General features: G+C 38.7%; 1 protein-coding gene across 1 annotated transcript in view; it reads right to left on the reverse strand.

Moving 5' to 3' along the window:
* The window catches only part of Bmpr1b (bone morphogenetic protein receptor type 1B), a 325,936-nt gene extending 310,332 nt beyond the window's left edge, over positions 1-15,604 (reverse strand). Inside the window, exons 1-2 of the mRNA XM_029537808.1 lie at positions 15,520-15,604; positions 2,062-2,166 (exon numbers count right to left, since the gene is read on the reverse strand). Coding sequence (XP_029393668.1) covers positions 2,062-2,065 — 4 coding nt within the window. The 5' untranslated portion in view covers positions 2,066-2,166; positions 15,520-15,604. The remainder of the gene's footprint in view (positions 1-2,061; positions 2,167-15,519) is intronic.
* Between the last annotated feature and the right edge of the window lie 1,179 nt (positions 15,605-16,783).

The raw sequence follows: 16,783 nt of genomic DNA on the forward strand, positions 1-16,783 counted from the left end.
ATTAGATGCTGAAAAAGCCTTTGAGGCCAGCCTGATCTACAAAGTGAGTTCCAGGACAGCCAAGGCTACACAGAGAAACTCTGTCTCGAAAAAAAAAAAAAAAAAACAAAAAAAAAAAAAAAAGTCTCTAAAAAAAAAAAAAAAAAAAAAAAAAAAAAAAAAAAAAAAAATCCACAGTCAAAATCCTGCCAATAACAGGATACAGGATCAGGACATAAGGGACAGATGAATTTTTATTCAAAAAAGTTAGAAAACTCTTTAAAGTTTTATTTTTCAAAAGAACAAAAAGATAAAATATCTAGGCACAATTACAACACAGTATGTGCCAAGCTTCATTGAAGAATATTTCTTAAGAAGTGAAATTTCATTAGAATATTAAAAATAACTAACAAAATATGCCACATCTCTTAGAAAAAAAAAAAAGACTGTAAACTTAAAGATGACAAAAGTCACATTTAAGTTCACTGAAATTTCAACACCAAAAACTTGAAAAGTTTATTATGGAACTTACTGGAAAGAAGAAAAGATTGGTAGCCTAGACTTCAAATCAAAACAGAATAAAACAAGAACAAAACAAAATAAAACACAGAAATGAAGGGACATACCCAAGCAAGTAGCAGAACTCAGCATGCCAGTTTATGAAGACAGTGAAGTACTATCTACAAGAATAGAAAGTAAACCAATAAGAGTCTCATAGAGAGAGAGGGGAAAAAAAAAAACAATATAAGAGTGGTGATGAATGAACAACCACTCAGGAATAGACACACTCAAAGGTTTCATCTGGAGACTTGGTTATATAGAGAATCAAAGCTCACTCATACCCCACAACCTTATTCCACTGGAATAGGGATCTAAGAGAATTTCAATATGACCATGATGTGGACCATGATGACTTAAAGAAGGTACAGAAACACAAAGTATAAGAAAATGAGTCTCTTTACTGCCTTGTTAATATTATTTCCATTAACCCAACATTCACTAATAATCAGATGCTGAAGAACTAAGAGACAGCAAGCTAGTAAAGAACTGGTGTGTTCTGCATTTTACAACAACAAAGTGTATGCATTTCAACCATTTTCATAAGCATTCTTTAACATAAATGTAAATGCTGGAATTTTGTGATCTAGACAGCATAAATAATTCTGAATGAAATATGATATGCAGTTTTCTTTTCAGAATGGTAAATAAACAGAAAATTACCTACAAGTTATGTTCCCCAAAGTCTCTTTTGAGACCACTAAGACTGTGACTGAGTTTGTTAAGTGAGCAAAATAATGCAAACATTTGTCTAGACTTTGTCATCACTCCCAAAGGAAAAGGCAAGACAGAGCAAGCAGGAGGGTAAATAGCACGGTAGCTACCAACATGAAGACAGCCACAATAATGTCGGTGCCTTACCAAAACTACCAAGCTTTGGCTTGAACATAAAACAAGAAGGAGTCTTGGTTTATTATTCTTCAATAAAATACTTCCAAAGACTAACCTGCTTTTATTTCACATGCTTTTATAAATTACTAAAATTGATTTTTAAAAATAATCTATGCCTCAAAGTTACTTACAAAGAGAAACAAGCATGAGAAAAGGCAAATGAAGGCTTCTTAAGGGAAATGGTCAGACTCAAAAGAAAAGGGCTAGTAATTTCTAGCTGTAGGAATAATATTTGAAACAGATGTCTATCTACTTCCAAACTGGATCGTGGTTTACACAGTTTAATAAAAGTTTAATTAAGGCTCTGCAACAATGTAAACTTGATCATGTCCTGCAACTAAACACTTGTTTAATATTAATGTCTCTTCAAGCTCCAATAATACTAAAGTTAACCAGACTTTCCATAATCCATCCAAGAGAAAATGTCATTCACACTAAAAATATACAATTGGTCTTATTGTTTAGAAGAAATTATTTGAAATTAAAATGGAAGGATCCCAAACTGAGTAATAAGGGAAGAATACAAGCTTGTCTCTACAATGTTTTTATCTCTAATTAAACACATTTTTTAATATGAATATTTGTAACCTAAAAAGGTCTACAGCTGGAAACAGTTTATAAGAAAATACTTACTCATTAAAACTGATCAACTGGATTTGTAAATTCTCCTCATTCTCTTTTAGAAAGGCATCGACATACAGCAACCGGTAAGGTAGGCTGTCAGTGCTATATCAAGAACTGGAATAGAATGAGAGCACACACTTAGAGACCATTGCTAGACGCTAGGGAAGAGCTGTGTAGCATCTCACTCCCACACTGTCTTGCATCAACAGATACTCTCACTTTTACATTTTAATTTGATATTTGTTTTATTAGAAATATGTTTCCTCTAGAATACCCAAAATACAATCTCCAAAACAGAAGAAAATCAAGAAGGAAGACCAACATGTGGATACTTCATTCCTGCACAAAATAGGGAATAAAATACCCATGGAAGAACTTGCAGAGACAAAGTTTGGAGCTAAGACGAAAGGATGGACCATCCAAAGACTGTCCCACCCGGGGGTCCATCCCATAATCAGTCACCAAATGCAGACACTATTGCATATACCAGCAAGATCTTGCTGAAAGGACCCTGATATAGCTACCTCTTGTGAGGCTAGGCCAGCGCCTGGAAAATACAGAAGTGGATGCCCACAGTCATCTATAGGATAGAATACAGGGCCCCCAATGGAGGAGCTAGAGAAATTACCCAAGGAGTTGAAGGGGTCTGCAACCCTATAGGTGGAACAACAATATGAACTAATCAGTACCCCCAGAGCTCGTGTCTCTAGCTGCATATATAGCAGAAGATGGCCTAGTCAGTCATCATTGGGAAGAGAGGCCCCTTGGTCTTGCAAACTTTATATGCCCCATACAAGGGAAGGCCAGGGCCAAGAAGTGGGAGTGGGTGGGTAGGGGAGCAGGGTGGGGGAGGGTATAGGGAACATTCGGGATAGCATTTGAAATGTAAATGAAGAAAATATCTAATAAAATAAAAAAGAATTCATTTAAAAAAGAAATATGTTTCAACATTTTGAAATGAATTAACATTAAAAGAGTGATTTTTTTCTTTAAGAAATTGTGCATTCATCTTTTTCATATATTTTGATCATATCCCTTTTTTTCCCAAACTCCTCCCAGAACCTCCCCACTCCCCTAACCACCCAACTTCATTCTCTCTCCTTTCCTCTAATATTCCCACAACAACAAACTAAAAAGAAAATCAAAACAGACAAAAACAAAACAAACAACAACAACAAAAAAGGCACACACAGGGGGTGGGTACATGCTCATAGAGACTGGGGAGTGAGGAGGTATGGGATGGGAAACAATCAGAGGGTGGACCAGGAGGGGAATAAAATCTGGAATGAAAAAAAATTAAATAAAGTAAAAAAAGAAGAAAAAGAGGCACACACAGTCTGTTTTGTATTGACCAAGTACTCCTGGGCCTGTGGCCTCCCCTGGAATGTGGTCAATAGACCAAGGGATGCTCCACTAGAGAAAACTGTGTTCCCTCTCCCACCAGCAATCAATTGCAAATAGCTTCTTGGTTAGGGGTGAGACTATATCTCCTTGCCCTTCTCTATGCTAAGATGTTCTGAATTGATGTGCTTACTGCTATTTTACAGGACAGGACACAGAGTTGAAGAGTACAACTGCCAACCCTAACAACTACTTCTAGAAATACACTATCAATTCCATAAATGAGAAACTAAAAATTGATTCAAATCAATGTAATTAAAAACAGAAGACAGGAAACACCCACGGAGAAGGGGATGCCAAGTTGAGTGCAGTGTGACTGACATACAGTATCTTCCAAAAGTGGGTTATAATAAAGCAAATGTAGTATTTACACACACACACACACACACACATAGAACAGAGTTTCAGTCATAAAAAAAGAATGAAATTATGTCATTTGTAGGAAAATCAATGGGACTGAAGGTAACCACATTAAGCGTAATAAGCCAGACGCACAGAAACATCTCACATTTTCTCACATATAGGGAACCTAGAAAACATGACTATATAAAAGAAAAGAGTTGACAACAGAAAGATGCAGACCATGTGGAGGAGAGGTGATGGGGAAGGAAGGAAAAGGGGGTGAAGGTAAACAGCACATGGCTACTTGGATGAGGATGTCTCTGTGTGATGCATCCCTGTACAAGGAGTTTAATGCTGATGAGAATGAGGCAAGAAGAGCAAGCAGCACTGTGAAAATTCACGAGTAAAACTATACATATAGAGCACACACATGGGTTAGTCTGTCCATGTGCAATCCAACTTCCAAGAAACACATGCATATAAAGAGGGAATTGACTTATTTTGTTTGATCTTCTTTCTCATTCGGAATCAAGAGTTTTAGTATCATAAACCCTCATCCATTTGCATGGCGGGGGGGGGGAGATTCCTACCGTTTCTTCAGAACTCCAGTTTCCTTCTTATCTTATTAAGACACTGAAAAATATCATGCAAAACAAGTCCATAGGATTTAGTAGAACCTTCCTCTTCTGTGTTAACAGCAAATGCTCCAGCATGAACTGTGAGGGACTTGGGCAATTTGTCTCCTCAATTACATTTCAGTTGGATTGATAAGTATAATTTTCCTGTTAGCACGTGCTGACATACTATAAAAACATAGAGGCATGCTGGGATTAAAAATTTGTTATGGCTAATGCAGAAAATACCACTGAAATACAACCCACATAAAAACAATAGACTTGACTGCTAAATAAAATTAGAGTCTCTTAAAAGGAAGTTACTGATCAACTTGAAGATAAGAAAATATATTAAGTTTCCTCTACATTTTAAAAAAGTCTATTCATCAATCTCAAAACAATACAAATAGTTAGAATTTTAGGAAAAGAATACAATGGATGCTAACTTTTAAAAGAAGGAAACAGTTTAGCCACACAACACTCAAATCCAGAGAAATCTCCATGGCTCTATTAAAAGGCATTTTAGAAGAGAAAACTTAGTATTGAAAGCCATAAAAAAATTAATCAAGAAGGCTAGTAAAAAATTATCTATTAGTGATTAAAGTGATTCCAATCAAAGAAGTTAATTTATTATATATCCTCTTTTGTAAAATTAGCCATTATAATCCCATGTATTATAATCAAGCACAAAGATAATCTGAACCTAAACAAAATCTTTTTGAACAACTGCTTTAAAGTTCTTATAACAAATCATTCCAAAAGAGAATTATAAATTAATTGAGGCAAAATTATTGCCCCTTGACCAAAACCATTTGCTATCATCAAATAAAATGTTCATAATCCCTGTCTGGAAACAGCAGCATGATAACTTTCTCATATGACATACATAAAATCTTAGGGCTGATAGAAGGACTTAGACAATAAATTCACTCACTTTGGTCTCTGAGATTCCAAAACCCTACATAAAGGCAAAGACAATCTAAAGCATTTAATAGTGGCTTGCTCTAAGAACCTGTCGATCTGCAATTATCAAGAAAGGTGACAGAACCAGAGCATTTAAGATCCAGTGAGGAGGCCAATGCCAATTGAATCCATCCACCTGAGAGCTAATTCCCACTTTGCCTGCCTCCCCATCAAGTCCCTGTTCAATGTGCTGCTCAACTGAAAAAGAGAACAGAGGTAAAAAATAAAATAAAAGTAAAAACAATAAATACTTAAATGTATGATGCTACCCGACCTGTTACGGTGATGAGAAATTGCAAACACATCACTATTTGACCTGAAAAATGAGAACACAAAGAAGACCTGAATTATATGAGATTACAAAAGTTAAAGTAAAAAATAATCAACTAGTCCTTCCTTATTTTACGGTTTCATAATAAAATTAGGAAGGGTCACTCAATGCTTTAAATGGCAGGTAAAATTAAAATAAATAAAAGGAAATGCCCCTGAAAAGCCTTCCAAGCCTCCAGAACACATGAGGTCGCAGAGCAGAGGTTACATCATTAAATCCAGTAACGTGATTTTCACATAAGCTGGATCATTAGCAAAGCAAATATCGGATTATTTATGCCCAACATAAACAGATTTTCCATAATAGAAAAATTGTATTTTAGAATCTAAGGAGTCGGTAAGGAAGCTCCCTATCTGTTGCAAATTACAGCGCAACTCTGTGTGTTCATATAAGGTCTATACTTCTTTAGATAATCAACTGGTAATTGTTTGACGAGCAAAAATGTTCTGATCTGACAGAGTACCTTTAATATTTAAATATTAAGCACTAAGAAGAAAAATTAGCATTTTTATTTTAACGCTGAAATTCATCTTAAACATGCTTTCCATGCAGCAAGAATAAATATTTAATCTGATTATTTGGTGATCTAAAGATGTCTTTAGTTGGACTTACTTCGTAGCCATAGTCAATATGTGATATTCTAATGTATTTTACAAATAATAATAGTAATAATGTGCTTAAATGGAAGAGGAAGTTTCTTTCTGGAAAGCTCCTGTGGAGCAAAGGGTAAGGGCAGACAACAATATTTTGGGGAGCAGTGTGCAACCAGCCTGGCATGCAGTCTTGTTTCATTCCATGCCCCAAGGCATGCTGGGAGCCGATCACAGATGACCACCCAGCATCATCTGCAAACAGATGAAAGACTCTTTTTATGGGTCTTTCTTGTGTTATATTTTTTAAATTATTTTATTGGATATTTTCTTCATTTACATTTCAAATGTTAACCCGATAGTCTCCTATACCCCCCCCCGCCCTGCTCCCCTACCCGCTCACTCCCACTTCTTGGCCCTGGCCTTCCCCCATATGGGGCAACCTTCCTATTTCTTCTCAAAACTCAATGTGAGCTTTTTTGCAAGGCAAGCAACCACATGCTTAGATGCCTAGAATGGCTCCTCTAAATTTCAGTTTCAAACAGCATTTCACATAAACTGGTCAATTTGAAATGACTCTCCCTTTTTGCAGTGTTCTATTATAAACATGTTATCTGAACTGCCCGAGTTTCAAAGTTTACCAAAATATTATTGTACAGAATCAGTGTTGGCTGAATATCTATCTCCATAAAAACACACCGTGCACACAACACGTGGATTCCACAACAACAACAAAACAGTGAGTTGTAAGAAGTGAGGAGGAAGGAAGGAAGGAAGGAAGGAAGGAAGGAAGGAAGGAAGGAAGGAAGGAAGGATGGATCTACAGATACTCTATGAACAGAAATGTTATATAAGAAAGAGATGACTTCACCATTTTATTTCAAACACATTTCTTCAAACGACCTGAACATTTTCTTTTACCAACCGTGGTACTAAGGAGCAAAGCCTGGGTCTTCCACAAGCCAGGACCCGGGAAGGGAGTGCCACCGAGGACCGTCCCCAGCAGAGCACTCTCCCCTTCTCCTTCATTATCCGCAGAATACAATCACTAACCACACTGTTCTTAACCATTCTTTAACTGCTCACCAGTCTTTTCACTGGGACAGCACCTTACACACTCCTGCGTGCACTGTCCTACACAAGTCTCTAACTCACACCCAAAGCCTTTCTAAGCTTAAACTTCCAGGCCCACAGGGCCAAGGGCCTTGGTGCCTTCAAACCAAGCAAAAGATGGGCTCCACTGTCTGAGTGTGACTGTGGCGGTGAAGACTCAGGGTGAAGACTCAGGGACTCCGCCTGCTGAAAGCAACTCTGCAGGGATCAGTTCCCCTGTTGAGAGAAGATGCAGTAACCCAGTCTTCAATGGGATGCTTGGACAATAACTACTATGGTATCTTCTATGGTATCTTTTTATCTTACTCCTGTATGACTTCATTTTAAGCAGATGCTCAAAACTCACTTCTTCCAGCCAGACGTCTTCATGTTTCCCTTCTCTGTTACAATTACTCCTGGCAAGTTTGTGAGTATACGCTAACACATAAGGTCACTGAAGAATTTGGCAAACATAATGGGGGAAGGCTGGCTTTGATTGTATCACAGGGTAATCATTCATAGTAAATTAAAAATTATATAGCACCTAAAAAGAAAAACAAGTCAATATAATCCACTAATTTTTTTTAAAGCTCATGGTTCTAAAATAACAGAAGTTATTAAAAAAGAACTTAGTCATCAGAGGATTAAGTGAACATTTATTTGAGAAGCAAATACTAAAAAAAAAACCAAAAAACTTCACAAGTAAAGAGTAATCAGGAAAGGCACTGGAAGTGATTCTAGTTAAAGACCTTTACAAATGATGGAGAAGAGGAAATGTAGATTATATTTTCCAGCTCTGCAAAAGATGCTAAAGTTTTCCAGCACATGAAATTCCAAGTCAGCGGGAAAACCTATAAGATTTCCAAATCTTTACAGGCTACTAAGGTGAGGATGCCAAGACTCAAATCGGAAGGTGATGGAGTTATTGTAGCTTTCAGGAGCCTTGGCTATCATAAAGGAAAAGCCTAAAGAGACCCCTGAGGTGGCGCATTACTGTGGTCTCATATCCCCAAAAGCACATGAACATCATTTCAGAACATAAACATTGTTCTCCTCGTATTTAAAGCCAGAGTTCAAGCCCAAGCCATAGCAAGATGGCGGAGTACTCGCCTAGAATGCAGAAGGCTGTGGGTTTCCTTTCCAGCCCTGCCAACCAACCAATCAGCAAGATGGAAATTTTTCTCTGCTTACAATGCTGAGGGCAGCTCTAGTCTAGCGCAGCCTCCCACTCCAAACTTAGGTGAATAAAAAAAAAAATGTTATCAGAAACATAAAAACCCAAATAAGTGAATAAAATGATACCATTAGATAACATTAGACCATGGTCTTTTAGCAGGAGGGAAACCAAGACATTCAGAAAGTATTAACTTTTAAAAGTGAAACCGTAGAAAGCAGGCATGTTAGCTCACAGCTGTAACTGTGAAACAAGGAAGTGGGCACAAGAGGATCAAGAGTTCAATGCCTCCTGGGTTACAGTTTCAACCATAAAGGTGTCAGGGGGTTCTGAGTTCATGTGACACATGAGGTTCTGAGTTCAGATGTCCAGACCCCAGAGTCTGGTGTAGCAGCACAAATGCATGGTCCCATGGTGAGATGGGAAAATCCATCAAATCTCAAGAGATAGCTAAGATTGGCATAGAAAGCTGAGAACAAGACAGCCCGTCTCAAACAAGGAGAGCACAAACACTGAAGGTTGTCTATTGACTTGCATATGTACATCATGGTACACAGAGACATACAGACACACAGACACACCGACACTTGCACACAAAAACACACAAAGATTGTTTTTACAGAACACTAATCCTAGCCTTCCTTAACATATCCCTGATGGAGTAGTGAACTAAATCAATTTCAAACTTCATGAGTCTTCCCAACAATGGCTCATTTTCCCTTCCATATATAGCCTATTTATATTCTGCATTATTTTTTTGGTAGTCTACGATCTCAAATTTTAAGCATATCTTCTCTTCACAGTAAGATTGAATTATCTCTTTCACACTCTTGATTTACAATATGATATCAAATTCATCCATATTACATAAATATTTAATTCCATTTGTGATGAAGGCATTATTCACATGTTACAAATATAAAATATTATGGTTAAACTGCATTATACTTTCCAGAGCTTGAAGAAGTGAAGCCAAAAAAGGAATTTATAGACTTATGTTAAGCCAGAGTACATGCTAGTGAGTTTGAAGAAAAATATGTAAGAATGCACAATCATAACTTTCAAATCACTAGCTTAAGTGCTGGAAATTTTAAATAAAACGAGAGATTGAGAAGTTCTGATGAAACTTGCATGACATAATTTAAGGTGTTTTTATATACTGACAGGATTGTGCAAGAGAATGAAAGGAATACTTTTAGGTATTTACAACATATACAATGAATGCATTTGTCCTTATTGGCCTCTTTGACCTGACAAGTTCTGGTGAATGTTTAAAATATAGATATTTCAACAAAAAATTCTGAGTAAAATTATATAATCAAGCGATTTTATATAAAAAGGAAGTGTATCTGTAGGCATCAATTTTTGGCAGCCTATTTTAATAAGGGTTCAGCCTCTCCTCTTGCCCTCCACCCAACAGAAGTAGTGGAAGAAAAGAGTTATTAGGGTATGGGAGACGTGGACCTACTCAACAATAGTTCTTTGGGGGTGAGCTCAATCTCCTTGGCCAGAAATTCAGTCCTGTAGCAAACACCAAATAGGACTCAGAGCCACAGTCCTCTCATCAGAGACCAGGCAGGAACTAGCAGCCGTAGTTCAATCCTGAAAGAGACTGCAAGACTCACGAGCTGGCCCCAGGCAAGGCCACTGAAACAGCAAGCCACTGCAGGAACCTCACAAGAAGTTCTTGGGCAAGTTTCTCTATAGCGTCACCACTAGTGGAGCTCAACAATGCAATGTAAGGAGAATCAGTACATGTGTGTCACTAGTAATAGAGAGGTGGAGCAAACCAAACCAAGGCTCTTTCTTCCTCTGTGGGGTCATATTTATACTCCATCATCCCTCTTCCTTTCACATGTCTGCTATAACAAAACATCCCGTCACCTGCGTCTGCTTCGGGAAAACATTCTTTGATGTGTCTGCTTTAGCAAGACATCCTTTCACCTGTGTGCCCAGCAAACCATCATTCGACATAACTGATTTTCCAAGGAAACTGGAAGTTTCTATTCATGGGTCCCTCATTATTAGCTCACATCATTAAGGTATAAAGACGACGCCTACTAAAAATCAAAATACCAGTCAAAGAGTGGTGTAGAAAGGGGTAAAACTCAGTATTCAGGGTCGAAGTTTGTGTTTTAATTTTCTTTGACTTCGAGAAAGGTGTTGCTGAAAAGTTGGGCTCTCAAGTAAGACCACAAGCAAGATAGAGACAAAGCATGGAAAGAGACAGAAAGAGTTAGAGTGAAGGTGTGCATAGGGAAAAAAAAAAAAAAAGATACTGCTCATGTACTCTAGGATTTAGGGGGGAAAACGCAATTCCGAACATTCCATTATGACCCATAACCAATACTCTCCTTTTTTTTAACCCTTCAGCTGCTGGTTTCAGGAATAATCAGAAGAGGAAGACACTGTTGGAGTGTTTACACGCATACAAAAATATATCCTGCAAGATTATCGCTGAGGAGAAACTATGAGAAATCTGGGGTTTTAAAACAATTTTGAATTTTCTCTTCATGGTTTCATAGAATAGTAATTAAAAGAGAATGCAAATAAAAGGCAACAACACAATGTTTGATGAACATGAAATATACAAATGTGTCAAGGCAATGTATCCACAGGAGACTTTAGATTAACTGCCTTTTTCTTTTTTTTTTTTTTTTTTTTTTTTCCAAACAAAATCCCTTACTTTTTCCTAAAATTTCTATTTGCAAAGCAGGTTTGGGAGACCTGAAGTTCGATGTATGGGCCTCTCAGCTACAGCATCTCCTATGGGATTCTAAAATGAAAAAATGCAGTCTATGCTTTGAAATTAAGAATGCCTTAAACCTCTACATTTAAGGAGGAAGTATACAGCATTTCATAAATATGCATAATCGTGATGTAGGAAATGCCTAATTTGCCTACAAAAAAATCTCCAGGGTTTGATGACTGAGTCAAGGAGTAAATCAGGTCCACGGAGAATCACCAAGAAAAACATAATCAGACTTAAACGCTACAGAATAAAGATCATTTTCCAAATTGATTCCAGAAACAGCTCCTAGGTAAATGTCTCTGAAAAGCTAATTTAATTCAATTAAACAATGTAGCATGAGTTTCCTCTTCAGAGAGAGTTAAAATATTTTTATTTGGTTCAGATGTTAAAGATAAGTCTTTAAAGGGGTGACTGATTTAATCAAGAGAATTGAAGGTTCGAAGCTGTTCACTGAGGGAGGACTTGGGAAGGAGAATGGTTTACTAAGCAGGTAAGTGTCAGCTGTTCCAACAGCCATCGTCTTCGAAGTGCACAAAAGAAAAATCTGCATTTTTTTCATAGAGGGTGGCTTTATTATGATGTGTCATATAAATTCAGTATTATTTCATCCTAAAAATATAGGCTAAAAGGCTTATTATTAGATTTCTTCCTCAAACTACACAATGAAGAGATCAGATTTACCATCTGAAAATTAGGCACAACCATGAGGACCTAGCCTGGTCATCAAAATCTCAGGCGAAAAGAGAAAGAGGAGAGGAGAGGAGAGGAGAGGAGAGGAGAGGAGAGGAAGAGAGAGGGGGAGATGGAGAGGGAGAGACAGTGTGTTCCTGTGCATGTGTGTGCAAGCACACACACACATACACACAAGCAGGGTGTGGCAGCTCATGACTGTCATTTCTGTACCGGTTGGGACAGGAGAACAATGGAACTTGCAGGCCAGCCAGTCTAGTCAAACAAGCCAGTTGTATAAAAGACCATGTCTCAAAAAATAAGGCGTAAAGCACTTAAGGACTGTATTTGATGTCAACATCTGGCTACCACACTATATGTGCTTACATGCATGGACACCTAGTACACACACACACACACACACACACACACACACAATGCACGCACATACAGTAGTAGTTATACTTCCTTCAGAATGGCTCCAACTTTTCTTACTCTCTCTGTATATAACTAACAGGCACTCAGGATGAGTAGGCAAGGCCTTCAAAGCCGTCTGGCCATGGATTCTTTTTAGTTCATCTAGGTATTGGCTTCAACACTGAGAAGACTCATAAAAAATAAAACAACCTGAGGTCACCTACTCCAGGTCCTTTGAAAAGAGTTGCCACCTTCTCACCGGGTGCTTTCCGAGAACACTTAAAATGAAGGAGAAACTTACTTTACATACACCATCCTCATCCACACTGTCTCTGCTTTCAGAATTGGGGAGGGAGGGAGAGAGGGAGGGAGGGAGGGAGGAAGATATGTCTTTTGAAATGTAGATTCCCCAACAATATGAACTAACCTGTACCCCCAGACTAAACCACCAACCAAAGAAAACACATGGTGGGACTCATGGCTCTAACTGCATATGCAGCAGAGGATGGCCTAGTTGGTCATCAATGGGAGGAGAGGCCCTTGGTCCTGTCAAGGTTCTATGCCCCAGTATAGGGGAATGCCAGGATCAGGAAGCAGGAGTAGGTGGATTGGTGAGCAGGGGATGGGGGAGTGGATAGGGGGGTTTGGAGGGGAGACTAGGAAAGGGGATAACCTTTGAAATGTGAATAAAGAAAATATTTTTTAAAAAAATACAGAAAGAAAGAAAAGAAATGTAGATTCCCAAGTCACATCAAGTGCAGAAAAGTTGTATAAACAGATTCAAGTGAAAAGAGACTGGAAAGAAGCAAAAGTAATATTAGATCCAATTTTGTAAAGGCCCAAAATGCTAACAGTGGCTCCTTCTGTATGGTAAAAGACATGATTCAAATGACATTTGATTAAATGAAAGAGATATATAGTTTATGTAATTAATTCCTGCAGTCTCAACATGGAAGAATCTCTGATCCAGAAGTTATTAATGTGGTGAAGTTATTGTCTACTCTAACTTTCTTCTTCTTGCCTATTCTTGCCTATTTTATTTTAAAAAAAAATCCTCATTAAAAAAAAAAACCACTAGGTAAGTGGGTGTACAGCATTGTGACTTAATTTCCAGATTATATAATAAATATGTTTCAAAACACCTATATTGATATAGAATCGAGTTGCCAGTGCACATTTAATGAAAACTACAATCAACACGCCTTTAATGTCAACACTCAGAGAGCAGAGGCAGATAGCTATGGCTGGCCCAGAACTCAGAGCGCTGCCTTCCTCACATTCTTCACTGCTGTGATTAAAGCTGCGAGCCACCACACCTGGCAAGAAACCCATTTTCTTAAAGCTACTCTGCAACTTCTAATTTTCCCCTATAGAAGATTTATCATATGTGTCATTAGGAAAAGTTTCTAACATTTACAGACTTGGAGCCTGCATAACAAATGCAGATTACTGACAGCCACATTCACACACCCCTGACTCTGAGTTCTTCATGGCCTCACACAAATGATACCATCTCACCCCCCTGCTTCTCTCCTTCATCAGAGCATCTCATTCAGCCTCCTGGCAAACCAAATTCATAAACCTGTGTCCAACTGTTTATCCCAGACCCCCTCCCCAGGGTCCACTCCAAACAAGGGTCAAGACTACCTTTTGGTACCTAAGGACTGAGAAGCACTTGAAAAAGTGTTCAACATCCTTAATCATCAGGGAAATGCAAATCAAAACAACCCTGAGATTTCACTTCACGCTAGTCAGAATGGCTAAGATCAAAAATTCAGGGGACAGCAGATGCTGGCAAGGATGTGGAGAAAGAGGAACATTCCTCCATTGCTGGTGGGATTGCAAACTTGTACAACCACTCTGGAATTCAGTCTGACGGTTCCTCAGAAAACTGGGCATAGTACTATGGGAAGATCCAGCAATACCTCTTCTAGGTATATACCCAGAAGATGTTCCAACTGGTAATAAGGACACATGCTCCACTATGTTCATAGCTGCCCTATTTATAATAGCCAGAAGCTGGAACCCAGATGTTCCTCAACAGAGGAATGGATACAGAAAATGTGGTACATTTACACAATGGAATACTACTCAGCTATTAAAAACAATGAATTTATGAAATTCTTAGGCAAATGGATGTATCTGGAGGATATCATCCTGAGTGAGTTAACCCAATCACAAAAGAACTCACTTGATATGCACTCACTGATAGGTGGATATTAGCCCAGAAACCTAGAATATCCAAGATACAATCTCCAAAACACAAGAAAATCAAGAATAAGGAAGACCAACATGTGGATACTTCATTCCTCCCTAAAATAGGAAATAAAATACCCATGAAAGAAGTGGCAGAGACAAAGTTTGGAGCTAAGACGAAAGGATGGACCATTAAGAGACTGCGCCACCCGGGGATCCATCCCATAATCAGCCATCAAACGCAGACACTATTGCATACGCCAGCAAGATCTTGCTGAAAGGACACTGATATAGCTATCTCTGTGAGGCTATGCCAATGCCTGGCAAATATAGAAGTGTATGCCCACAGTCATCTATAGGATAGAACACAGAGACCCCAATGGAGGAGCTAGAGAAATTACCCAAGGAACTGAAGGGGTTTGCAACCCTATAGGTGAAACAACAATATGAACTAATCAGTACCCCCAGAGCTCGTGTCTCTAGCTGCATATATAGCAGAAGATGGCCTAGTCAGCCATCATTGGGAAGAAAGGCCCCTTGGTCTTGCAAACTTTATATGCCCCATACAGGGGAAGGCCAGGGCCAAGAAATGGGAGTGAGTGAGCAGGGGAGCAGGGTGGGGGGAGGGTATAGGGGACATTCGGGATAGCATTTGAAATGTAAATGAAGAAAATTTCTAATAAAATAAGTTATATATATATATATATATATATATATATATATATATGACTACTTTTTGTGTATCCACACTAGAGAACCCAGTGTATGGTCCTACGAAATGACTCTATAAATATGAACTCTATTCCTGAATGAAAACCAAGCAGCAGCAGCAGCAGCAGCAGCAGCAGCAGCACGTATGCACAGAAAGAACACAGGTTATTAAGTAGAGTTTAAACCAGTAAAAAGATTAGTACTACAATACCTACATAATAACTTGTTCATGAGCCTGTGTGACAAGGATCATCCTACAGTTTTGGAGAGAAGGCAGCTGTCCACCAGAGGTAAGAGAGGCCAACTGCTCTAATCAATCCAAAGGCTCCTAGAGAAAGAAGCACACAGAAACCCAGTAAATGGAAAACAGGACCTTCCCTCAGACAGCGTTCCCCAAACTGAGGGTGTTTAACTTATAAATTACAGCCAATAAGTTGTGAGCAACAACGCCCAAGGAGAAAAGAGCGAAGCAGAGTGCTCAGGAGACCAGAACCTGAACCCCATAGGGAGCAGTGACCTTCACTACAGGCAGCCCAAGAGAAAGGAGCAAGGAAAGGACCCAGAGTGCACAGGACTTCACTCTCCACCCTCCATCTGAGCTTCCCAGTAACCTGCGTCACCTGAAATCAGGGTGCTTCAGCCAGGTTATCTTGTGAGCACGGGGCGTGAACTAGAAGGATCGAGGTTGGTCCTGGACAGGCAGAAAGGACATTCGGACGTAGCAGTCAGTGGAGAGACACACAGACGTTTGGCAAAGGTGGGCTAAGACAGAAAGGACAGCAGACAGGTAGAGAAGGGACAGCTGGGTAATATGGGAATGATCAACAACAGTGGGGGAGAGGTCTAAACGCAGAAGAATGGGGTAAAACCATGTTGAGTTCTCTACTGCATTCTGTAATGAGAGAAAACTTCAGGCCAAGCCAGTGGTGCGGTGGCTAAAGAGTGTTGGACAACAGCAGAAGAGCAACTCCGTCCAAAGAGCCGACAATTTAGTGCCTTTTATAGATGGTTGTAAAGTGTATTAGTTAGATAAAACACACTGATTCCTAGTCAGAGATTAATTTAGACAAAGCCATGATCATTACTGACTTCCTGGAATGACTTTGGAGCCATTAATCATCAAATTAACTAGTGACAGATGTTTCTGTACTTATTTAAATCCCTATCTATCTAACTGTTATAAAAATGACTAAAATGTTTATCTCAATATAGCCAGGCCAGAAATGTTACAGACATACATATATTGAATTGTACCTTTCTTTTCCTTTAGCCAAGAAGCAAATACAATCTTTAGGGGGGAAATAATCCCGACTACTTTGTATCTGCTAAAGCGGCAGCCATGTTCAGCCATTTATTTAGTGGTTGAAAAAAAAGAGGAAAAGTAACTCGGATGAACTAAACATCCAGCATTATTTCAACTGTCACTCTCATGGCCCTGCAAGGGACTGAGATTCAATGGAGGGTAAAGTCCAGATCTCA

This window comes from Mus pahari, chromosome 4 (assembly GCF_900095145.1).
Source record: "Mus pahari chromosome 4, PAHARI_EIJ_v1.1, whole genome shotgun sequence".
In the NCBI taxonomy this organism is placed as follows: Eukaryota; Metazoa; Chordata; class Mammalia; order Rodentia; family Muridae; genus Mus; species Mus pahari.